The sequence below is a fragment of the Dreissena polymorpha genome, chromosome 8 (genome assembly GCF_020536995.1).
Source record: "Dreissena polymorpha isolate Duluth1 chromosome 8, UMN_Dpol_1.0, whole genome shotgun sequence".
NCBI classification, from domain to species: Eukaryota; Metazoa; Mollusca; class Bivalvia; order Myida; family Dreissenidae; genus Dreissena; species Dreissena polymorpha.
Window position 1 is genome coordinate 84175547 of NC_068362.1, and position 23375 is coordinate 84198921.

Below are 23375 nucleotides of genomic sequence, written 5' to 3' on the forward strand. Positions count from 1 at the left end.
TGGTGGAAGTTCAAGGTCAAGGTTATCCTTCAAGGTCAAAGGTTAAACAAATAACAATTAAATTTTTCAAAGCGGCGCAATAGGGGGCATTGTGTTTCTGACAAACTCATCTCTTGTTTTTTTCAAACATGGTTAAAAAAACACAAATATTTATTTTTATTATTTTATTTTTGAAATACCGTCCAACCATCCCACCCAAGAATCCCCCCCCCCAAAAAAAAATATATATATATTTTTTTTGCATTTTTGGGGCATATTTTTGGCATTTTTGGGAGATAATGTAATAAATGACCACACCCCCACACTATACACCCCTCTCCACTCCACCCCTCCCTCCTTTGTGATTGAAATTGAGATAGGTCCCTACACCTTTAAAAAGAAAAATAGATGAGCGGTCTGCACCTGCAAGGCGGTGCTCTTGTTAGTCTTTGTTATCTTAATTGCCAAGTCGAAAATCTAAATTAATATCTAAATTGAACTTCTTCAAGAACTCTGCAAATCATCATTCAATATGACACTTAATTAGCAATTATAATAAACAATTCAAAATTAGATAGCAGTAAGCTTATTAAAATTTAGCATGACTTACTACATCGAAAATAAAACACACTAAAAAAACCTATTTTGTTATCAGTAATTATAATCAGTATTATCACTTCTATTGACAGATATGTACATCACAGGCAAGGTCTCGTTAAATTATTTTGCGATTTTTAACAGCAAAATTTGCGAACACCTTTATTGATTTCTCGCGTCTTGAATCCTCTATTCACACGTTTTTGACTCTAGGTCTGAGGTGCAATACACTGGTCCCCACCGATTAAGTGAGGTACAATTAGGTATGGAATGACCCAATTTTGATCCAAAGAATTACCATTTTTCGGCATTGAGGGGATTCCGGTCTTGAGGAGATATTTTACGCACGGTTATATAGGGAAAAAATTGGAGCCGGACAATTTGTCCCATTTAGAAAGGATTCCGGTATATAGAGGACCCGGTTTAGAGGGTTTCCACTGTATTAAAGCAGTTCAATACCCTTTCCATTTAATATAACCCAAAACTCACTCTCTGTAATGGTACCTTTTGCCCTTCTCCTGATCAGATTTTTGTCCCCTACCGGTGAAACCGGAGGGGACTTATGGTTTACGCTCTGTGTGTCAGTCTGTTTGTCAGTCGGTCACACTTTGCTGGATCCTGCGATAACTTTAAAAGTTCTTCATATTTTTATGCCCCCTTCGAAGAAGAGGGGGTATATTGTTTTGCTCATGTTGGTCCGTCCGTCCGTATGTCTGTCCACCAGATGGTTTCTGGATGATAACTCAAGAACGCTTAGGCCTAGGATCATGAAACTTCATAGGTACATTGATCATGACTCGCAGATGACCCCTATTGATTTTGAGGTCACTAGGTCAAAGGTCAAGGTCACGATGACCTGAAATAGTAAAATGGTTTCCGGATGATAACTCAAGAACGCTTATGCCTAGGATCATGAAACTTCATAGGTACATTGATCATGAATCGCAGATGACCCCTATTGATTTTCAGGTCACTAGGTCAAAGGTCAAGGTCACAGTGACCCAAAATAGTTAAATGGTTTTTGGATGATAACTCAAGAACGATTATGCCTAGGATCATGAAACTTCATAGGTAGATTGATAATGACTGGCAGATGACCCTTATTGATTTTCAGGTCACTAGGTCAAAGGTCAAGGTCACGGTGACCCGAAATAGTTAAATGGTTTCCGGATGATAACTCAAGAACGCTAATGCCTAGGATCATGAAACTTCATAGGTACATTAATCATGACTCGCAGATGGCCCCTATTGATTTTCAGGTCACTAGGTCAAAGGTCAAGGTCACGGTGACCTGAAATAGTAAAATGTTTCCAGATGATAACTCAAGAACCCTTATGCCTAGGATCATGAAACTTCATAGTTAGATTGATCATGACTCGCAGTTGACCCCTATTGATTTTCAGGTCACTATATCAAAGGTCAAGGTCACGGTGACCCGAAATAGTAAAATGGTTTTCGGATGATAACTCAAGAACGCTTATGGCTACGCTCATGAAACTTCATAGGTACATTGATCATGACTCGCAGATGACCCCTATCGATTTTGAGGTCACTAGGTCAAAGGTCAAGGTCACGGTGACCCGAAATAGTAAAATTGTTTCTGGATGATAACTCAAGAACGCTTATGCCTAGGATCATGAAACTTCATATGTACATTGATCATGACTCGCAGATGACCTCTATTGATTTTCAGGTCACTAGGTCAAAGGTTAAGGTCATGGTGACCCGAAATAGTAAAATGGTTTCCGGATGATAACTCAAGAACGCTTATGGCTAGGATCATTACACTTCATAGGTACATTGATCATGACTCGCAGATGACCCCTATTGATTTTCAGGTCACTAGGTCAAAGGTCAAGGTCACAGTGACAAAAAACATATTCACACAATGGCTGTCACTACAACGGAGAGCCCATATTGGGGGCATGCATGTTTTACAAACAGCTCTTGTTTCATAAAACTTGAAACATGGAGAGATGGCAATATGGAGATTATGGACGTCAATTCATTTTGTTCCTACGTCAAAAATTGTGGTTTCTATGGCAACAAATGTAAAAAAAAATCAAAAAATCTGACAATGTGGAGTTTTACCGGTAGGGGACAATATTGCTTGGCAATCTCTTGTGAATATTACCATAAGCTTTTAACTCCTAATTGCTATGATAAATGTTAATTTAACACATACTATTTTCTTGCCAATGTGTTATTACTTGAAACATGGAAAGTACATGTATAATTTTATAGGATAATGAGGTACATACCATGTCACTTTCTGATCATTAGCCTTATTGACTAGAATTCCTGTAACATTTTACTTTGACGGAGAGATAATGTAACATGTTCAATTGAGATCAAAAGAGTACCACAGAAATTCAGGGTTAGTGTGTGGATATTTTTATGTCCCCCACCACTATAGTGGGAGACATATTGTTTTTGCCCTGTCTGTTGGTTTGTTTGTTTGTGTGTTTGTTTGCGCCAACTTTAACATTTGTAATAACTTTTGAAATATTGAAGATAGCAACTTGATATTTGGCATGCATGTGTATCTCATGGAGCTGCACATTTGGAGTGGTAAAAGGTCAAGGTCATCCTTCAAGGTCAAAGGTCAAATATATAGCTTCAAAGCGGCGCAAAAGGGGACATAGTGTTTCTGACAAACACATATCTTGTTTTTAATAAAGTAATTGTGTACAGTTTACAAAAGCATTTACAACATTTGTTGTTTTTTTCCAGAGAATCAATCAGAAAATACAAAGAAATCTAAATTTACAGGACTATCATGCATATTTATTCCAAATGTAATATATAATGAACAATCAAATTCTGTCTGAAATTGTTTCCTTTCATTTGCAATCCGTGTTAATCACGCTAATGTGCCATGCACTGCATGGTAATTTTTTAAACCGCTAACTTTTTGTTGTTGTTTTGTCTTCTTTTTTAGCTCACCTGTCACGAAGTGAAATGGTGAGCTTATGTGACCATGTGATGTCCGGCGTCCGTATGTGTGTGCGTGCGTACATCCGTCAACAATTTGTTTGTGTAGACAGTAGAGGTCACAGTTTTCATCCAATCTTTATGCAATTTGGTCAGAATGTTCATCTTGATGAAATCTGGGTTGGGAGTGTATTTGGGTCATCTGGGGTCAAAAACTAGGTCACTAGGTCAAAAACTAGGTCACATAATAGGTCAAATAATAGAAAAACCTTGTGTAGACAATAGAGGTCGCAGTTTTCATCCAATCTTTATGAAATTTGGTCAGACTGTTTATCTTGATAAAATCTGGGTTGGGATTGTATTTGGGTCATCTGGAGTCAAAAACTAGGTCACTAGGTCAAAAACTAGGTCAAATAATAGAAAAACCATGTGTAGACAGTAGAGGTGACAGTTTTCATCCAATCTTTATGAAATTTGGTCAGAATGTTTATCTTGATGAAATCTTGGTTGGGATTGTATTTGGGTCATCTGGGGTCAAAAACTCGGTCACTAGGTCAAAAACTAGGTCAAATAATAGAAAAACCTTGTGTAGACAACAGAATTCGCAGTTTTCATCCAATCTTTATGAAATTTGGTCAGAATGTTTATCTTGATGAAATCTGGGTTGGGATTGTATTTGGGTCATCTAAGGTAAAAAACTAGGTCACTAGGTCAAATAATAGAAAAACCGTCAACAATTTGTTTGTGTAGACAGTAGAGGTCACAGTTTTCATCCAATCTTTATGAAATTTGGTCAGAATGTTTATCTTGATGAAATCTGGGTTGGGATTGTATTTGGGTCATCTGTGGTCAAAAACTAGGTCACTAGGTCAAATAATAGAAAAACCTTGTGTAGACAACAGAGGTCACAGTTTTCATCCAATCTTTATAAAATTTGATCAGAATGTTTATCTTGATGAAATCTTGGTTGGGATTGTATTTGGGTCACCTGGGATCAAAAACTAGGTCACTAGGTCAAATAATAGAAAAACCTTGTGTAGACAATAGAAGTCACAGTTTTCATCTAATCTTTATGAAATTTGGTCAGAATGTTTATCTTGATGAAATCTGGGTTGGGATTGCATTTGGTTAGTCAGGTGAGCGATTCAGGGCCATCATGGCCCTCTTGTTTTGTTTTGAGCCCACTTTCATCAAAACATCCTGATTTAAAAGAGATTGACAGATATGGTAATGGAGAAGGTACTGAACTATTTTAACTTTGTGTCAACTGTCTGATTTATTTTTACGCCCTTCTCATTAGAATGCTGATACTGATTGATGCATTTTTAACTGATTGTGTGCTTTAACTATTTTCCGCTGTCAACATAAAGTTTGCCTGTGCTAAAAATGTACTTCTTAGGGTTTTATGCTAAGAAGATGCAAAGAGACATGAGGATTTCAAAGCCTGGATTGATTATGCAAGTCACTGTTCACAGTTTCAACAGAAGTAATTATTAATGGCTGTGATTTTGACAGATTTTATAGTTTGTTTTGAAATATGAATGCTTGAGTCACGACAATAAAAGGTATTGACTAAGAATTTAAGCAATATGGGTATGCCTCTTAATAGCTCTTGATGTGTGAGTTGCATTTTATCATATATTTTTTTACTCATGAAATATTTAATTCATATGTAATTATATCGCCCCCTTGATGCTTAAAGTCACCATATGCCTTCTAATTTCAATGTCACATGGTACCTTTTTGCACCAATGGGATGAATTATATTTTGCATGTATAGTTTACGCAAATACTCATCATGTCTGGACCACTGTATCAGAACACTATGAATGTTTGCTGCTTATAGGGTCTGGTTTAGCATCCCTCTCAATTATTGCCCACTTCCAGTTCAGTTGTTCAATACATTATTGTGTCATGAAGTTGCTCTGTAAAATGATTACTCAATTATATCTTCTGGTGTAAACTTACAAATTCACTGCAGCTTCTTAAAGAAGAAAACCACTAGTGGTCCAGTGTGTTCTAAAACCATATTATTGAAAGATGTTGAAAGGCAGATTAATACATGTGTGTCTACAGCTGTTATAACTAGACAAATCAACCCATATATAAATATATATCTAAGGCAGTGTATTAAGCGTATACAATGTCTGAAATTAATCAGTATATTGTGCAAATCTAAACCTGTTCATCTTATTAAGCTTGACATATTTTTGTCTTACTGAGTATACTATTTATGTGACATCTTAAAATGCCCTGTAGATGGTTCATACCTTTCACCATCTTAGCTTTTCTAACTACATGTATAGCACTTTGAAACATGTAATTTGAAACAATTATAACTGTGAAGATAAATATGTTAATGGGGTAGCAATTATGGCCCATTCTGGTGTTTCTATTCACAGGTTTCTAGTGACATTCGGTCATTTGAGAATGTTGACTGTGAAAATGTTATTCTAATCCGTTCTACTGACCTCTTCATGTCTTACAAACAATTAAATACCAGTACGTGAAGGTGATGCTATTTTGAAATGTGTTTACTTCGCATTAAATAGTGTGTATCACTGACAGTCTTTACATATTTATGTAATCTTTTATTTTTTTATTTGACATATCAGGTTAATAAAGTTTAATGTAAATTTTATGTTTAAGTCATCAGTTAGGAAGATGAAAAGGCAATTGTTATCAGTATCAAAATCCTCCTCACCTTTTTTCCTAATATAAGCTGTATAAATATCAATGATAAAAGTTGTGTTCTCTTACCCTTTGTGACTGAACATATTCACAAGAGATAAAACTGTCTGTCAAAGTGTCAGGATAAATATGAGACTCATAGCTCTGTAAAAACAGGGCTTTATGCATGTGCATAGTGTTGTGCCAGATTAGCCTCATTTTTACCCTTTAAGAAAGTCTCTTCTAGACAAAAATCAAGTCTAGTTGGAAATATGTCATCCCTGATAATCCTGTGTAGACTGCAAAAGCAAATCTAGGCCGACATTTAATAACACACATGCATTAAGCCTTGTCTTCCCAGAACAAGGCTCATACGCATGAAATTATTTATGTGTTACCAAAATTAATGTCTTATAAACCTGTGGCAAGACCAGGGCTGGATCAAGCATGATGTAACTACCTGCTGAATATTGCAATACTTACATTCCTCTGCCCCTCTGTTAGATAGAATGATACATGTACCTGTCTACTGTATTTTGGTTTTGATGCATTTTGTTCATGGATTGTTTTATCTTCTGTTGTGCAGTCAAGCGCTACGGTGAGTTATGGTCAGAATTCATCCCTTTGCATTATAAGAGTTTAAATTATAATGAGTGTTATATATATATATATAAATCAAAACAAACTGTTTCATTAAAAAAAATGCATTAGGGAAAATGGGTTCACAGATACATGTAGGTTAACTCTCTAATTAAATATTTATGCCCCCCTTCGAAGAAGAGGGGGTATATTGCTTTGCACATGTCGGTCGGTAGGTCTGTCGGTCTGTCTGTCGGTCGGTCCGTCCGTCCACCCAGTGGTTTCCGGATGATAACTCAAGAACGCTTGGGGCTAGGATCATGAAACTTCATAGGTACATTGATCATGACTTGCAGATGACCCCTATTGATTTTGAGGACACTAGGTCAAAGGTCAAGGTCACGGTGACCCGAAATAGTAAAATGGTTTTCGGATGATAACTCAAGAATGCATACGCCTAGGATCATGAAACTTCATAGGTAGATTGATCATGACTCGCAGATGACCCCTATTGATTTTGAGGTCACAAGGTCAAAGGTCAAGGTCACGGTGACCCGAAATAGTAAAATGATTTTCGGATGATAACTCAAGAACTCTTTTGCCTAGGATCATGACACTTCATAGGTACATTGAACGTGACTCGCAGATGACCCCTATTGATTTTCAGGTCACTAGGTCAAAGGTCAAGGTCACAGTGACAAAAATTGTATTCACACAATGGCTGCCACTACAACGGACAGCCCATATGGGGGGCATGCATGTTTTACAAACAGCCCTTGTTATAATCATTTTTCTTCTAATGCTGTTTGCTGTATATCCTTATCAAATTATACAAATACGCAAACACAAGTTATGGGGATAGTGATATTTCATATAAGTATCCATTTCAATGTTTGCAAAATCACACGCTTATGAAAATTTTAAGGAATTGAACTACTTACATGTTAAATGTCAAGGGGAAGAACTCTTGTAGATTTGTAAAAATGTGCCCTCTCGCTGTGAGATTGGGTAGGGTTTGCACTGCATCGTGTATTTATTTGACTGCATTGCATCATGTATATATTTGACTGATTTCTGATGAAATGGGACAAACGTTTTCATCTAGATCCACTCATGCAGTCTTGGAAAAACCAATCATACCAGTTTTTACAATCAATGCTTAACTAATTTATGAACCATTGTAGTTTTCTTTAAAATAATTATAGGTTTTTTATTTTGGAAGAAATTGTATAGGGTGAGCTTGGTTTTGAAACCCAGATAAGTGAGTTTTCCAAAATCTGTCTCATTCCGAGTCTATTAAAGACCACTCTAGCTATTCCAGCGAGGAATGACCTGAAAATGGTGCCAAAATATTTCAAGAGCCAAGTGTGAGACTGCGGTATCTTCTTAATATTTCTGTTGCAGATACAATTGTTTCTCTCTGATAACTTGTTTCTAAAAGAATTTTACAACTTTTGTTCCATTTTACAGCAATAGTCTATGCTGAACTTTAAATGTATTGCTTTTGTTTTATTATATTGATTGATTGAGTTGTATTGATTATTAGCTCATCTAAGGATGCTTTTTGGCAATAGCTTTTGAGTCAATGGATATTAAATCTGCATGAAATATACTATGCGCACATGTTCAAATTGTGTAGCATGTCTGCGCTACACAGTAATATATCACCACAGTTAGCACTTTTTATAAGAAAACTAAAGTTTCTGTGCCTAATTTGTAGACGTATTTGTATTTCAAAGATAGTTCACAGTGTTAATGTATTGTCCTTTCATTTGTACAGTAGACCCTGCTAATAAGACCACTGAAAGGTCTTCATAAAAGTGCTCGTAGTAGCAAGGTGGCCCTTGTATTGAGGTTGACAGACTTCTGCCTTAGTACACCACCCATGCCATACTTATGTTTCCAATTTTCAAGAATGAATGTATATAAAAAAATATTCAAAGAGTCCATCATCACTAAAATCATATTTGGCATTATAATTATAAAGTTCTGATTAAAGGGTTAAAAAAAACTCTGCCTTTCTGTTCATGATGCCTTTGACCAGAAACAAAAAATAAAAATAATAAAATATCTGTTTTAATGCCTATTTTTAATTATTCCATAGTGGTCATATTGTTTAGCTCACAACCTGTTCATTATGAGATTTTATTATTACCTTTTGTCTGTCTTTTGTTGTGTGTGGTAGATTGTGTGTCATGCTGCTTCAACATTTACCTTGTAAACTCTGTTTACATGCAACATTTATTGTCAGATCTTCATGAAACATGGTCGGAAGCTTTGTCCCAATATTTTAGCTATGTTTAAAACTGGGTCATGTGAGTTAAAAAACTAAGTCAGTATGTCAAATTTAATAAAAGCTGGTCTACACTGAAGAAGTAACAGTTTTACTCCAATCTGTTTAAAACTTGGTAAAAACATTTGTTCTTAGGATATCTCAGCTGAGTTCAAAAATGGTTGTTTGAAAACATTGCCACCAGCTGACAGGGCTGTTTTCCTCAAATGGCTATTGTAAAACCTTGTTAAAACTCTAGAAGCAATAAATAAAATAACAAGTATCAGACAATTTATATGCATGCAAATGCAGGTCCACTTTCAACAAAAATTTACTTTCACTGTCTCCCCATTTTTCAAAAAATGATCTTGGCATGCTTAATTTAATTCATTTGTCCGTTTGCTGTTACAATTTCATCTGAACAGTGACCGATGCATTCAAGATTTGTGACGATCCATGATCTTTAAGGATTTTTTAGCGTTGACGGTCTTCAAAACACCGAGTGACTCCACGGTATCCACAAAGACAAAAACGGCATCAACACGCAAACAATACGGCGCCCACACAGACTTTCCGGGCAGAGCTACGTTCTATAATGGACAAACACGGCAGAGGCACGGATGGCTCCTGCTATACACGGACCAACACATCATCTACATGGACCATTCCGGACCTCTAGGGACCCTCAGGACAACGACAAACACAAACATGGCAGCGATATGGACTAAACATAACCTGCCCTTGACAGACAATAGCTTGCATACAATCAGATTGATGTTTCGGTTATTACATCATTCTGGGTTTGGATCTAGAAGGTGTAACATTGAACGCTCTCTGTTTTTGCACATTGAAACAAGCAAGTTTCTATTGTGGTATGACACTTTATTGCATAGCATTTTCAGTTTAATATTTGAGCACAGCACAGAATCTTGCACATAGTATTATCAAATAATACTCACTTTTTATGCGCCCTTTCGAAGAAAAGGGGGCATATAGTGATCAGACTGTCTGTCCGTCTGTCCGTCTTTCCGTCACACTTTGCGTTTAAGTTTCGAAAAATGCTCATAACTTCTATGTCCCTTGGGATATAACCTTCATATTTGGTATGCATGTTTATTTGGACAAGGCCTTTCCATACACACACATCTTTTTACCCCTGTGACCTTGACCTTGAACTAAGGGTCCGTGTTTAGGTTTCGAAATCTGCGTTTAGGTTTCGAAAAATGCTCATAACTTCTATGTCCCTTGAGATATAAACTTCATATTTGGTATGCATGTGTATATGGACAAGGCCTTTCCATATGCACACAAATTTTTACCCCTGTGACCTTGACCTTGAAGTTAGGGTCCGCGTTTAGGCTTTGAAATCTGCGTTTAGGTTTCGAAAAATGCTCATAACTTCTATGTCCATTGAGATATAACCTTCATATTTGGTATGCATGTGTATATGGACAAGGCCTTTCCATACGCACACAAATTTTGACCCCTGTGACCTTGACCTTGAAGTTAGGGTCCGCGTTTAGGTTTTCAAAATCTGCGTTTAGGTTTCGATAAAAGCTCAAAACTTCTATCAAGCGTTTATAGGGGGCATAAGTCATCCTATGGTGACAGCTCTTGTTTAATTTCATAAAAAGTCCTCATGACATTGTTCATATTTATTTCTCACCTACCAGTACATTAATGTTCATGTCCATAGAATATTTCATTAAATTACAATGTTCATATCATGTCGTCCTGAGGGTATGTAGATTTGAAGACATTTTGTTCTTTGCTGCCTTTGTGGTCAAGTTCGAAGAAAGCTCTGATACCCGATCTATGAGCGGGTTGTTGTTCCGCCATTGTCCTGGTATGATGTTGCGATTGCTGTCCTCCTGGTCAGCTTCACTCAATTCTGGTTCGCAGTCTCGGAATATTCTGTAGGCAGATGCTAGACACAACAATCTACGATTCGTCTCTTGAGGCTGGAAATTTTTAGTGTATAATATTACATCGAAAGCGATGAGCAATAATCACAAATATGTTTTTCACAATACATGAGCCCCTGAAACATCGGTAGTTAAAGACTTTGCCGGAAAATGATATGTTTTGCTTAAAGAAAGGTTTCATGAGCCCCTTCTTCAAGGCAAATGCGCCATCTGCAGCAATGTAGAACGGCATTGTTTTTTTGTTTAATTCCCTTGTTGATTGTTTTCTTCATATCACTGTTGTTGAACACTAACGTATCTCTGGCCTACTTCTGCAGCATGGACCTCGATGGTCCAGGGTTTGAAATTTGTTTCTGGAGTACCAAGGATGCACACGAACAAACAAAGCATTAATATGGCTGTCCCCAAACCCTATATGGCAGCTACACGGACCATCCAGGATGCTGCCATTGTCACCTATGGCACGGATCGATACAGCAATTTTGAACTTTCCAAAACTGCTGTGTTGGCCTCCCAGAGCCCGAAGGACATTGCCAGATGATCAAAGTCCTATAAAGATTGAAGTATGCTACACGGCGGCAACATCAGGTTCACATGCTGGATCGTGCTGGATATGTCCTGTGTTGATCTGGCATCTGTATGGGGGAATGGAGCTTTAAGTAGAATAAAATTATCAAGGTTTACTCAATTACACCCCTAAAAACAATATAGAAAATGAATTCTAACATACATCTGTATTGTGTTGCTTTTCTTTTAGAAATCAGTAGAAGTAGCTTCAGAAAACATAATTTGAAAAATTATTTTTAAGCTGTTTTAACTTTTTAAATATAGATGTCTGATTTTAGCACTTTAAGAATCCTTCTTTACACAATTTAAGCCTTTATTATTGCTAAATATTTTTTGATGCCAAAATATGCAAGCAAGTGCATATTAAAACTAAATTATGAATTATTATGCCAATAAGTTCACTACTTTTTGAAATATCGTTAAATTACTATACAAATATTAATATTGGCACAGTGCCAGTACATGTACATTTTTTAAGACAAGAATGTGTTTCATTGTTTATTTATTTTTTCAAGTGAACATTTTTTAGGCATGTTTTCACAGACAGTTCATTGTTACGAACTATATTTTATTAGTGCAGAAATTTAAGATTGCTTAAGACCTTTTGAAGTCATCTTGAGGTGGGTCACATGTCTTTAAAGGGGGCCTTTTCACAGATTTTGGCATATTTTGAAGTTTGTCATTAAATGCTTTATATTGATAAATGTAAACATTGGATCTTAAAATCTCCAGTAAAAAATCAAGAATGAAATTTAAAAAAAAGGAAAAAAAAGTAGCTGGTACCAGGGCTCGAACCAGTGACCCCCGGAGTCCTGGAGTTAGTCTGAAGTAAAAATGCATTAGCCCTCTCGGCTATTCCGCCCGGTATACACAGGTTAAGTATTTTATTTCTTATATAAGCAATCTTCGTAGTTACGTAAATTTAAACCACAACAACAGAACTCTCCAAATTATTCAATCGTTTCGCGTTGCAATGCTTTATAATTTTTAGGTTTTCAAATCGTCAAAAGATACATATAATGGCTATATTGGACTATGGTAAATGTTCAGTAATACTGTTTCCTCACAAATATCATAACAAAAACGAAAATTTGTGAATCTGAAACAACTTTTTTCAATTTTGTCAATTTACCAAACCGTGAAAAGATCCCTTTAATCTCATACAAAAAGAAATGTTACAAAATACTATAGATGTAGTATGATATCTTTAGTCTGTCCTATTTAGCATCAATGCTCCAGTTTACAATGTTGATTCTTATTAGCATATGACCTTCAGATGAATTATTTGTTATAGTTTATGGCCTTTATTTAGAGCGATGTTCATGTAATTCACACCAGGTGTTGACCTTATTATTGAGAAGGACGTGTGATTGAGGTTGTTTACAACAGGAATTTTTGAAAATTTGCGTCATGAAATCTTCAAATTGGGAATTATGGGTCTTTTAAATTGCATAATAGTTACTTATAGCACAAACCAATTTTGGCATGAAATGTTCAGCTTCTGTGCTCATTTTATAAGTGCACTGGCAGATAATGCACTTTTTAACAAATTATTATGCAATTTTTATTCCTTTGGGAGTTTTTGTATGGCAAATAATAGGACTTAAGTAGTTTTTCCTCAATTGGAAAAGTACCTTTTTCAGGTGTTTTCATTGAAGGAAAAAAACTGCTGTTACAAAATAATGTTTTCTGAAAAATAAAATGTTTCTCCCAGAAAACAAGTTTTAAATAAGCCTTTCTGGCTGTGATCATAATCATGCTTATTACATTGGGTAAATTTATAACTTATTAAATGTCAAGTTATTTCTTATTTGAACTAAGAGTTTGGAGTGACTGTTCATGCAACAGCAGTCTCTTCTTCCATGTTAAGACCATCTATCATACCAAAGATTAATGTGTTCTTCAGTTTAGAGTTACATGTACTTTGATATATTGTCCCTCATCATGCAAAGTGGATCTTATGTCATTGTCACATGAAGCAGCTTATTTACAATTGATATTGTTGATATGCTGTTGAAGCCACTTTTGTAACTACTGAATGAATATAATATTATAAACAGTTAATGGTTTTCTACATGATTTTGTAATGGTTTGTTCACACATTGTACTGTTTTTTTGAAAACTAATTTTTTATTTCAGCCAACTGATGCATGCACACTATGAGTATCACAATAGCACTGATGCATATGTTCTCAAACAATTTTGTTGATTGTTGTGCACAATAATGTATATTAGAATTATATGTACCAAATATTTCACAATCCGTTGAAATTGTAGCCTGCATTGAGACTGCTTGAGAAGAGAATGAATGACTAATGCAGTGTTATTATCGATGACCGAAGATTATTGATGTACATGCAGTGTCTGGAGGCTTGTATTTGTGTTGTGGAATCACCAATATTTCCAATCTGTTTAACTTGAGTTTATGTTTTCAGACAAGTGAATTCACAAGAGATAAGTTGCTGACTTAATTATTAATATGCTATCTGGAAAAAAAGATACAGTAGGCACAAGGTAGTTTATGAAGGGATACATATTTCTTTAATATAACAAAATCAAGACAAAACTTTTATTTATCATTTTTAAAATGACAAGTATATTGTTCTATTTAAGCAACTTTGTAGTTATGTAAATTAAATATTCATTGACTTTTCAACTGTGTCATATTGAAAAAAGGATGTCAGTCACTGACACTTCACCCTTTAGTATAATTGTGCACATTTTTATTGTTTATATTTAATAAGGCACAAACATGCTAAGCATTTATTTATTAGTAAATATGGCTTTAGATGACCATATACAGTTTTTGTGTATGCCAGACTGTACTGCCTTGTGTTTTAGTGCAATTATCCCAACACATACTGCAAAGTTGAATATTGCTGTAATGTAGTAGGAAATATCATGTTTACATTTGTGACAATAAAGGGTCAAGGAAGCAGTAGTAATCTTCCCACATAGAAAAGTTTTCTGACGCATTTGTAGCCCCTTATACAGTTATATTTAATTAAAAACCTTTTTTACTAAATTCAAGTTATAAAGGCTTCATTTCCAAACCTTAGTTACTGATTAGCAGCAAACAGCATAAAACCTGAACACTAGACTGCGAGTTACTCGTTCTGATTTTATTCTGGTTGCAAAAGCTATTTTCACTTTGCTTCTTATGGGAGAAAGGATTAAAGCTGAGATTCAAAAAGTATTAAAGGATTGTCATTGATATATTTGCATCATTAGACTCTTATTGCCTCTTGTGGACATGATTCATCCAAACAAGCTGTTACTCAGTAAATTAGTCTTAGCTGGCACTTGAGACATGGATGTGTTAGTGTATTAATAACCAGGTCTTGAAGGTTATGTATTATTTAAATATATATGTGTGGGTATACATTACATACAACTTAAGATGGCTGTTGCTAAAGGGTTATATATTTAGAGCTGCTGCTTTAAAACATATGTGTGTATGTATGCCTCGTTCTTGGAAAAGGGGTCTTAATGCATATGTGTAAAGTGTTATCTCAGATTAGCATATTTGAAGTCAAATCAGAGGCAACACTTTCCACTTGTATAGTAATATAATTGTCATTTATAGGAAGTCTTTTCTAAATGAAAATTCAATTTTAGGCCAAAAGTGTTTTTTCCTGATTAGCCTGTGCAGACTGCACAGGTTTATCTAGGATGACACTTTATGCACATGCATTAAACCTAGTTCTCCCAGAAGGCTTCACTTTTTGTAATGCTTTACGTTGCTGACAAGATTACCTGCATTTCAGCATGATCTTTAGCTTTGAAGGTAACTATTTTTGGTCTGCTGGCCTGGACAAGATGCAACATTGCCACCTACTAACATGTGGTTTATAGTGACTGACCTTTCCCACAATAACAAGCATTTAATAGCTGTTCAAACAGGACTATTTTCTTCCTCCTATTTGAAAATACTTATGAATATCAGTATCACATTGTTGTTTTCCTTTTTTATGCCTGCTGATTGCAGAAGTATTTTGATTATGGCTAATAATGAAACCAAACTATTTTATGTATATTGTCCTCAAAATACTACCTTATTATTATGCCCCCCTTCGAAGAAGAGGGGGTATATTGCTTTGCACATGTCGGTCGGTCTGTCGGTCCGTTCACCAGATGGTTTCCGGATGATAACTCAAGAACGCTTGGGGCTAGGATCATGAAACTTCATAGGTACAAAGATCATGACTTGCAGATGACCCCTATTGATTTTGAGGTCACTAGGTCAAAGGTCAAGGTCACGGTGATCCGAAATAGTAAAATGGTTTCCGGATGATAACTCAAGAACTCATACGCCTAGGATCATGAAACTTCATGGGTAGATTGATCATGACTCGCAGATGACCCCTTTCGATTTTGAGGTCACTAGGTCAAAGGTCAAGGTCATGGTGACCCGAAATAGTAAAATGGTTTCCGGTTGATAACTCAAGAACGCATACGCCTAGGATGATGAAACTTCATGGGTAGATTGATCATGACTCGCAGATGACCCCTATCGATTTTGAGGTCACTAGGTCAAAGGTCAAGGTCACGGTGACCCGAAATAGTAAAATGGTTTTCGGATGATAACTCAAGAACGCATACGCCTAGGATCATGAAACTTCATAGGTAGATTAATCATGACTGGCAGATGACCCCTATTGATTTTGAGGTCACAAGGTCAAAGGTCAAGGTCACGGTGACCCGAAATAGTAAAATGATTTTCGGATGATAACTCAAGAACGCATACGCCTAGGATCATGACACTTCATAGGTACATTGATCGTGACTCGCAGATGACCCCTATTGATTTTCAGGTCACTAGGTCAAAGGTCAAGGTCACAGTGACAAAAATCGTATTCACACAATGGCTGCCACTACAACGGACAGCCCATATGGGGGGCATGCATGTTTTACAAACAGCCCTTGTCTAATGTATCATCTGTTTTAGCACATTGTAATCATAAATGAGCAGGCAACAATAAGTCATATACCATATGCAACCAGGGTAGCCTGACCAGCTTGCCCAATCCTGCAGTTAAGTCAGGAGCTACCATGTCTGCTATAAAGTCACCCAAGGTTTCGTGGTCTCGTAAGTGGACAGGGTAGCCTGACTAGCCTGCTCAATCCTGCAGTTCAGTCAGGAGCTACCCTGTCTGCTATAAAGTCACCCAAGGTTTCGTGGTCTCATAAGTGGACAGGGTAGCCTGACCAGCCTGCCCAATCCTGCAGTTCAGTCAGGAGCTACCATGTCTGCTATAAAGTCACCCAAGGTTTCGTGGTCTCATAAGTGGACATGGTAGCTCCTGACCAGACAGCGATTCCCACAATTGGTGGGAGCAACTCTGGCAGCATATGGAATAATACCCATTTTTGCATGAGGCGATACAAGTTAAGTTAAGTTAGTACTTAGTTGGTATCTGTCTGAGTGAAATGTTCTCAATGTAACTTCTTTTTCCGTGACACTTCCTTACTAACTTAATAACACCTGGTTTGATTTGTCATTATGACGCAACAAATGCTTTTTGCATGTGGATGCATGTAACACACTTTTTATTCCAGAAACCTAAAATAAACTTAAAATTTACTCTTTGTTCTTAACTTAGTTTCAGGATAAATAACATGTTCATGACCTTTTTAGCCCACCTGAGCACAAGGTGCTTATTGGAGCTTTTGTAATCGCCTTTTGTCGGTCGTGTGTTGTCAAGCGTGCGGCGTCAGCATTGGCCTTGTTTACACTCTAGAGGTTGCAATTTTTGTCTAATCTTAATCATACTTTGTCAGAAGTTTTGTCCCAATTATATCTTGGACGACTATGAAAACTGTTCCAATTGGTTGCAAAACATAAATGCTAGGTGCTGGCATTTTTCCTGCTATAGCTAAAGTAAAACCTTGTTAAAAAGCCAGAAGTCATGTTTTTTGTCCAAACTTCATGACATTTTGTCAGATTATTTGTTTTAATGATATTTTTGATAAATTCAAAATGGTTCTGGTCTTTAGAAAAACATGGCCGCCAGGGGGCGGAGCATTTTTCCTTATATGGCGATAGTAAAACCTTATTAACACTCTTAAAGTCATATTTTGTTCTCCAATCTTTATGAAACTTTGTCAGAACATTGGTTCTAATGATATCTAGGCTGAGTTTTTAAATGGTTTCTGTCTGTTCATTTACCTTTTTTGTCCACTCGATGCTTCATTACCCTTTTAGGAATTTTCTTGGTGACTCACTGTCATACCTAAAGGTCAAAGGTTTGAGTCTCTTTTTTGTGTCTGGTCCATACCAATTGAAGGATAATGATGAAACAAGGCATAAATGTAATATTCATTGAGATGATATGCAGAGGCATGAGTCAGTCACACTTGTTTAAGGTCAAGGTCACTATTGAAGGTCAAAAGTTTGAGCTTCTGCTTTTGTTTCCTCTCCATTTCTCTTACACCCTTAGATGTATTTCCTTTAAAATGGCCAAAATTGTGATGGTCATTGAGAAAAAGTACAGAATGGATTTGCATGTGCTGCAGGAAAAAGTTCAAAGTCATTCTTGAAGGCAATGAGTGTTTTGCATTCATTTTTATGTCTGCTCCATATCTCCTATACCCGTTGAGGGATTTTCATGAAACTTAGCCACACTGTTAATGACATTAAAACAAAGTGCAGTAGGTATGAGTCAGTCAAGGACACACTTGAAGGCCAATAAGTTCAGCCTTATTTGTTTTTTCACCTGCTTTATTTTTCCTATACCCATTAAAGGACTGTACAAAAAGTTAATCACACAGATATCCACATGAAATGAGTCCATCAGGCTGCTCAAAGTGAAGGTCACCAATTCAAGGTGTAAAGAATTGTTGCCAAAGATAAACATTTCTCTTAATTGTTCCATTAGAAATCAACACAATGATCTGGTTGTGTAAGTTAACCTATGAATGGTGTCTTATATTCCAAGGAGACAGAGTTGTATGATTACCAGCAGGTATTGGTTATATGGTTTGAGCTATGCATAATTATCTGATTGTTTAAGTAGAACCATCAAAATTACATGTAAATATATATTCTGCTTATATTTAAGCTGTGCATAATTTGCCTGTGTGTTATGATAAGACAATGTAAGATATGAATGATTACCTGTGTGTTATGATTATACGATGTAAACTATGTGCCTTAAAAAAATTGTTCTGGGCTAAATGCATGTGCGTAAAGTGTTTTCCAAAGTAAGCCTGTGCAGTCTGCACAGGCTTATTGGTAATGACACTTCTCGCTTTTATGAAATTTTTCATTAAAAAAAAATCTTCTCTTCTTAGAGAAAATTCCGTTTGGCCAAAAGTGGCGTCCCTGATTAGCCTTTGCAGACTGCATAAGCCAATCTGGGACAACACTTCACACATATGTATAAAGCCCAGTTTTCCCTTAAAGAGGCCCATACAATGTAATCCATGCGTAATTGCCTCCATGTTCTCATTTTACAGTTTGACAAGGCTGAGAGCACAGATGAGTTGAACAACGTGCTGGACAGCTTCCAGAACTCGCTCAGGTCAAAGATCAACCCACAGAATCTCAACAAATATGTGCAGGCCTTTATGAAGTAAGCTTTACTCAACAAATATGTGCAGGCCTTTATGAAGTAAGCTATACTCAACAAATATGTGCAGGCCTTTATGAAGTAAGCTATACTCAACAAATATCTGCAGGCCTTTATGAAGTAAGCTATACTCAACAAATATGTGCAGGCCTTTATGAAGTAAGCTATATCTGGAGTAAATACCTGTTTTTTATTGAAAAAAAGGAACTTTTAATTTTATTGACATGTTATATATAAATATAATGAATATATGCTCCAAAATTTGAATTGTAAAGTATTATTTAAACATGCCTAAATTTGTCTATTTTCAGGCGTTCCAACATCACAGAATCCATCCAGAAGATTAAGTGAGTTTAGTATATATAGCACAGCTAGAAAGTAAGCCTAAATGTTCAAATGAAATGCCCAGTCTGGAATCTAAAGTAAACTGAACTGCAGACAGACAATCTCACAGGACGCCCTGTAAATCTGCACTGAACTTTGTTATGCATTATTTTACTGGCTTTATGTACTGAAACACCTGACAGTTGTTGTACAGGTGTATAACCTTTTACCACTTAGATACATATTTTGACGTATTAATAATCCCTTTGAAAGTTACATTTAATTGAATACCTTTCTCACTAGATTCAAGTTTTAAAGGCTTCATTTTCAACCCTTAGATACTGATGAGCAGCAAACAGCCTAAAACCTAAACAGACTGCGAGTTACTCACAGGCTGTTCTGGTTTTATGCTGTTTGCACATAGCCATTTTCACTTCTCTTCCTATGGGGGAAAGGGTTAATAAAAGCAAATACTGTTATGCAAAAACATCCAGAAATAAATATGTTGAATGATGAAACTTAATTTGTTATACATCTCCATCAATAAGAAAATAGGTAAAAAGGTGCATATGCAGTCACATTATGGCAAATTAAACAGGCATTGTTATCAAAGCCAAGACTATCAGAATCATCACCTGCCAGTTAATACAGTTAACAAGTGCATAGCGGCAACATCAAGGTAAGTTGAACAGATATTTTATGTAGTACAAATGCATCAACTGATGGAATCAAAGTTGATTTTCTTATTTGAAGACTTGACTTATGGTTAAAGCGTGTGACTTTGTCACATAAAGATTGAGAGGAAAATAGGCATCAGTCATACAAGAACATGGTGAAATATGCAATGAGGCTCAGTTTCTTGATACCTTATATGGAGATATTGCTTGTGAATGCATATGAATGGTTTCATGTAGGCTCAAGGGCAATGTCAGGGTTTTGAGATTTAAAAATCCCTTCCTCTGCGAATGGACTATATATGTGTCTTGTTCTGTGAAAACTGGGCTTAATTCATGTGCGTAAAGTGTCGTCCCAGATTAGCCTGTGCAGTCCGCACAGGCTAATCAGGGACGACACTTTTCGCTTTTATGGTATTTTTAGTTTGAAGGAAGTCCCTTCTTACCGAAAATCAAGTTAAAGCGGAAAGTGTCGTCCCTGATTAGCCTGTGCGGACTGCACAGGCTAGTCTGGGACGACACTTTACGCACATGAATTAAGCACAGTTTTCCCAGTACAAGGCTCGTATGAAAACCATGATTTCTAAAATGAGTCTCGCTCTGAGGAAAGGGGGTTTACTGCATGTGCATGTGTGTACATGCTTATTGAGGACCACACTTTCTGCCTTGACTGGATTCGTCCAGAAAACAAAAATTTCCACAGATGCGAAAAGTGTCGTCCCTGATTGTGCAGAGGCTAATCTGGGATGAAACTAAGCCCTGTTTTCCCAGAGCGAGGCCCAAATATAAAATTCATAATGGTTTCTAGACAATTCTTCACATACATAAAGTTTAAGGGGCACGCAAGAAGACTCAAAATGATATTTTACACAGACATGAGAACTATTAACTTTCAATTATAAAATAATGCTTCCTACACTGTTCTACCCAAACACATACAGATGCCCCATGCTGATGGTGACGGGAGACCATGCTTTGTTCAACCACACGGTGCAAACACTCTAATCAGCCATGATGTCCCAGGAACTTGTAAAATAAATCTTGCTCTGGGCACACAGGTTTAAATTCATGCAGTCAAAGTGTCGTCCCAGATTAGCCTGTTCAAGCCGCACAGGCTAATCAGGGACAACACTTAATGCCTTGACAATATTTATGCCCCCCTTCGAAGAAGAGGGGGTATATTGCTTTGCTCATGTCGGTCTGTCGGTCGGTCCGTCCACCAGGTGGTTGTCAGACGATAACTCAAGAACGCTTGGGCCTAGGATCATGAAACTTCATAGGTACATTGATCATGACTCACAGATGACCCCTATTGATTTTGAGGTCACTAGGTCAAAGGTCAAGGTCACGGTGACCCGAAATAGTAAAATGGTTTTTGAATGATAACTCCAGAACACATACGACTAGGATCATGAAACTTCATGGGTAGATTGATCATGACTCGCAGTTGACCCCTATTGATTTTGAGGTCACTAGGTCAAAGGTCAAGGTCACAGTGACCCGAAATAGTAAAGTGGTTTCCGGATGATAACTGAAGAATGCATACGCCTAGGATCATGAAACTTCATGGGTAGATTGATCATGACTCGCAGATGACCCCTACTGATTATGAGGTCACTAGGTCAAAGGTCAAGGTCACGGTGACCCGAAATAGTAAAATGGTTTTCAGATGATAACTCAAGAACGCATATGCCTAGGATCATGAAACTTCACAGGTAGATTGATCATGACTCGCAGATGACCCCTATTGATTTTGAGTTCACAAGGTCAAAGGTCACGGTGACCCGAAATAGTAAAATGATTTTCGGATGATAACTCAAGAACGCTTTTGCCTAGGATCATGACACTAAATAGGTACATTGATCGTGACTCACAGATGACCCCTATTGATTTTCAGGTCACTAGGTCAAAGGTCAAGATCACAGTGACAAAAAACGTATTCACACAATGGCTGCCACTACAACGGACAGCCCATATGGGGGGCATGCATGTTTTACAAACCGCCCTTGTTATTTTTTATAAGAGACAAAAAAATTCCACAAAAGCGGAAAGTGACGTCCCTGATTAGCCTGTACAGACTGCCTAATTTTATCTGGAAGGACACTTTAAGCACATGCATCAATCCTCCTTTTACAGGTGCCCCGTGCTGATGGTTACAGGGGACCATGCCTCGTTCAACCACACAGTGCACACACTCTACTCCGCCATGTCCCAGAAAATGGACAAGGGCAAGATCGAGCTGCTGGAGATAGAGGGCGTGGCTAACGTCATTGAGGAGCGGGTAGGCTACACCACACTCTATGTTTTTGTTTTTGGCGATGCTGCGAAGCAGCTCGTCTAGGTTATCATACCATAAAAAAATTCTTCACAATGGTGACCTATGTAAAAGACCGAGCCAGTCCGATTGAGAAAGCTGGATTTTTCTAATCGGCATACCTTGCTGATTATCATTGATAAATGTAAAGTAAGCTAAGCTATAAATAGGACAGCATATTCTGGGAAAAAGATTTAATAATAGCTTGAAAACATTAATTTTAAATCAGGTTTATTCAATCCATTATATGCTTATAGATCAATGAAACAACTATGCATTTTCTGTATTGTATTTGACATTTGTCGTGATTTTGTAAATAAATTGCGAATGAAAACGTGTATAATTAACGTTTAACTCGATCATGAGTGTAAAGAAAATGAATTATTTCGAACCTGCCATTTGTAAACATTATAGTGAATATGGTATATGAACATCATAATAGCCGTACAATATCTATGAAACTCGCTTTTATGCGTGCTTTCTCATTTTGCATATGTAATAAACTTTTCAAACAGAAATAACAGAACCACATCAGAGCACATACTATGTTTGATAATTTGTTTGCTGGATATTGTTTGCTGTTTCAAACACATATTATGTCATATCGCGGAGATTAAGTTAACCTTACCATGTGTTCATTTTTCGAACTCACGTATTCAAGTGCTCTTAAGAATATGTGCTCGTACCTACTTTCGTGAATCATAAAAGTATTGTCGTACTTAACCAACAAACATGCCTAAGCTTATTGAATTAGAGAAAAAACAATAATCAAAAGAGAAAAAATTACATGTTCATACACATAGGCATGTGAAATCACATCCGTACACAATTATCATTAAATAAGGAAAGGAAACAACAAAATATAAAGTTTGGTATGATATACTTGTAAAATTAAAGAGCATGGTGTAATTAAAGAGCGTGTCAAGTTTTGAATATATCTGCTGAAAAGTAATGTTATAACCCACAAAT

General features: G+C 36.6%; 1 protein-coding gene and 1 long non-coding RNA gene across 3 annotated transcripts in view; both read left to right on the forward strand.

The window, feature by feature from the left end:
* LOC127842282 (uncharacterized protein ZK1073.1-like) overlaps nucleotides 1-23375 on the forward strand; it is a 107426-nt gene that overhangs the window by 69134 nt on the left and 14917 nt on the right. For both annotated transcript variants that reach the window (XM_052371718.1, XM_052371719.1), the window contains exons 9-11: nucleotides 18982-19097; nucleotides 19406-19441; nucleotides 22229-22373. In XM_052371718.1, the coding sequence (XP_052227678.1) occupies nucleotides 18982-19097; nucleotides 19406-19441; nucleotides 22229-22373 (297 nt within the window). The remainder of the gene's footprint in view (nucleotides 1-18981; nucleotides 19098-19405; nucleotides 19442-22228; nucleotides 22374-23375) is intronic.
* Nucleotides 6174-18974, forward strand: LOC127842287 (uncharacterized). Its single transcript, XR_008031530.1, has 3 exons — nucleotides 6174-7383; nucleotides 16295-16599; nucleotides 16697-18974. It is a non-coding gene; the product is annotated as an uncharacterized LOC127842287 (long non-coding RNA).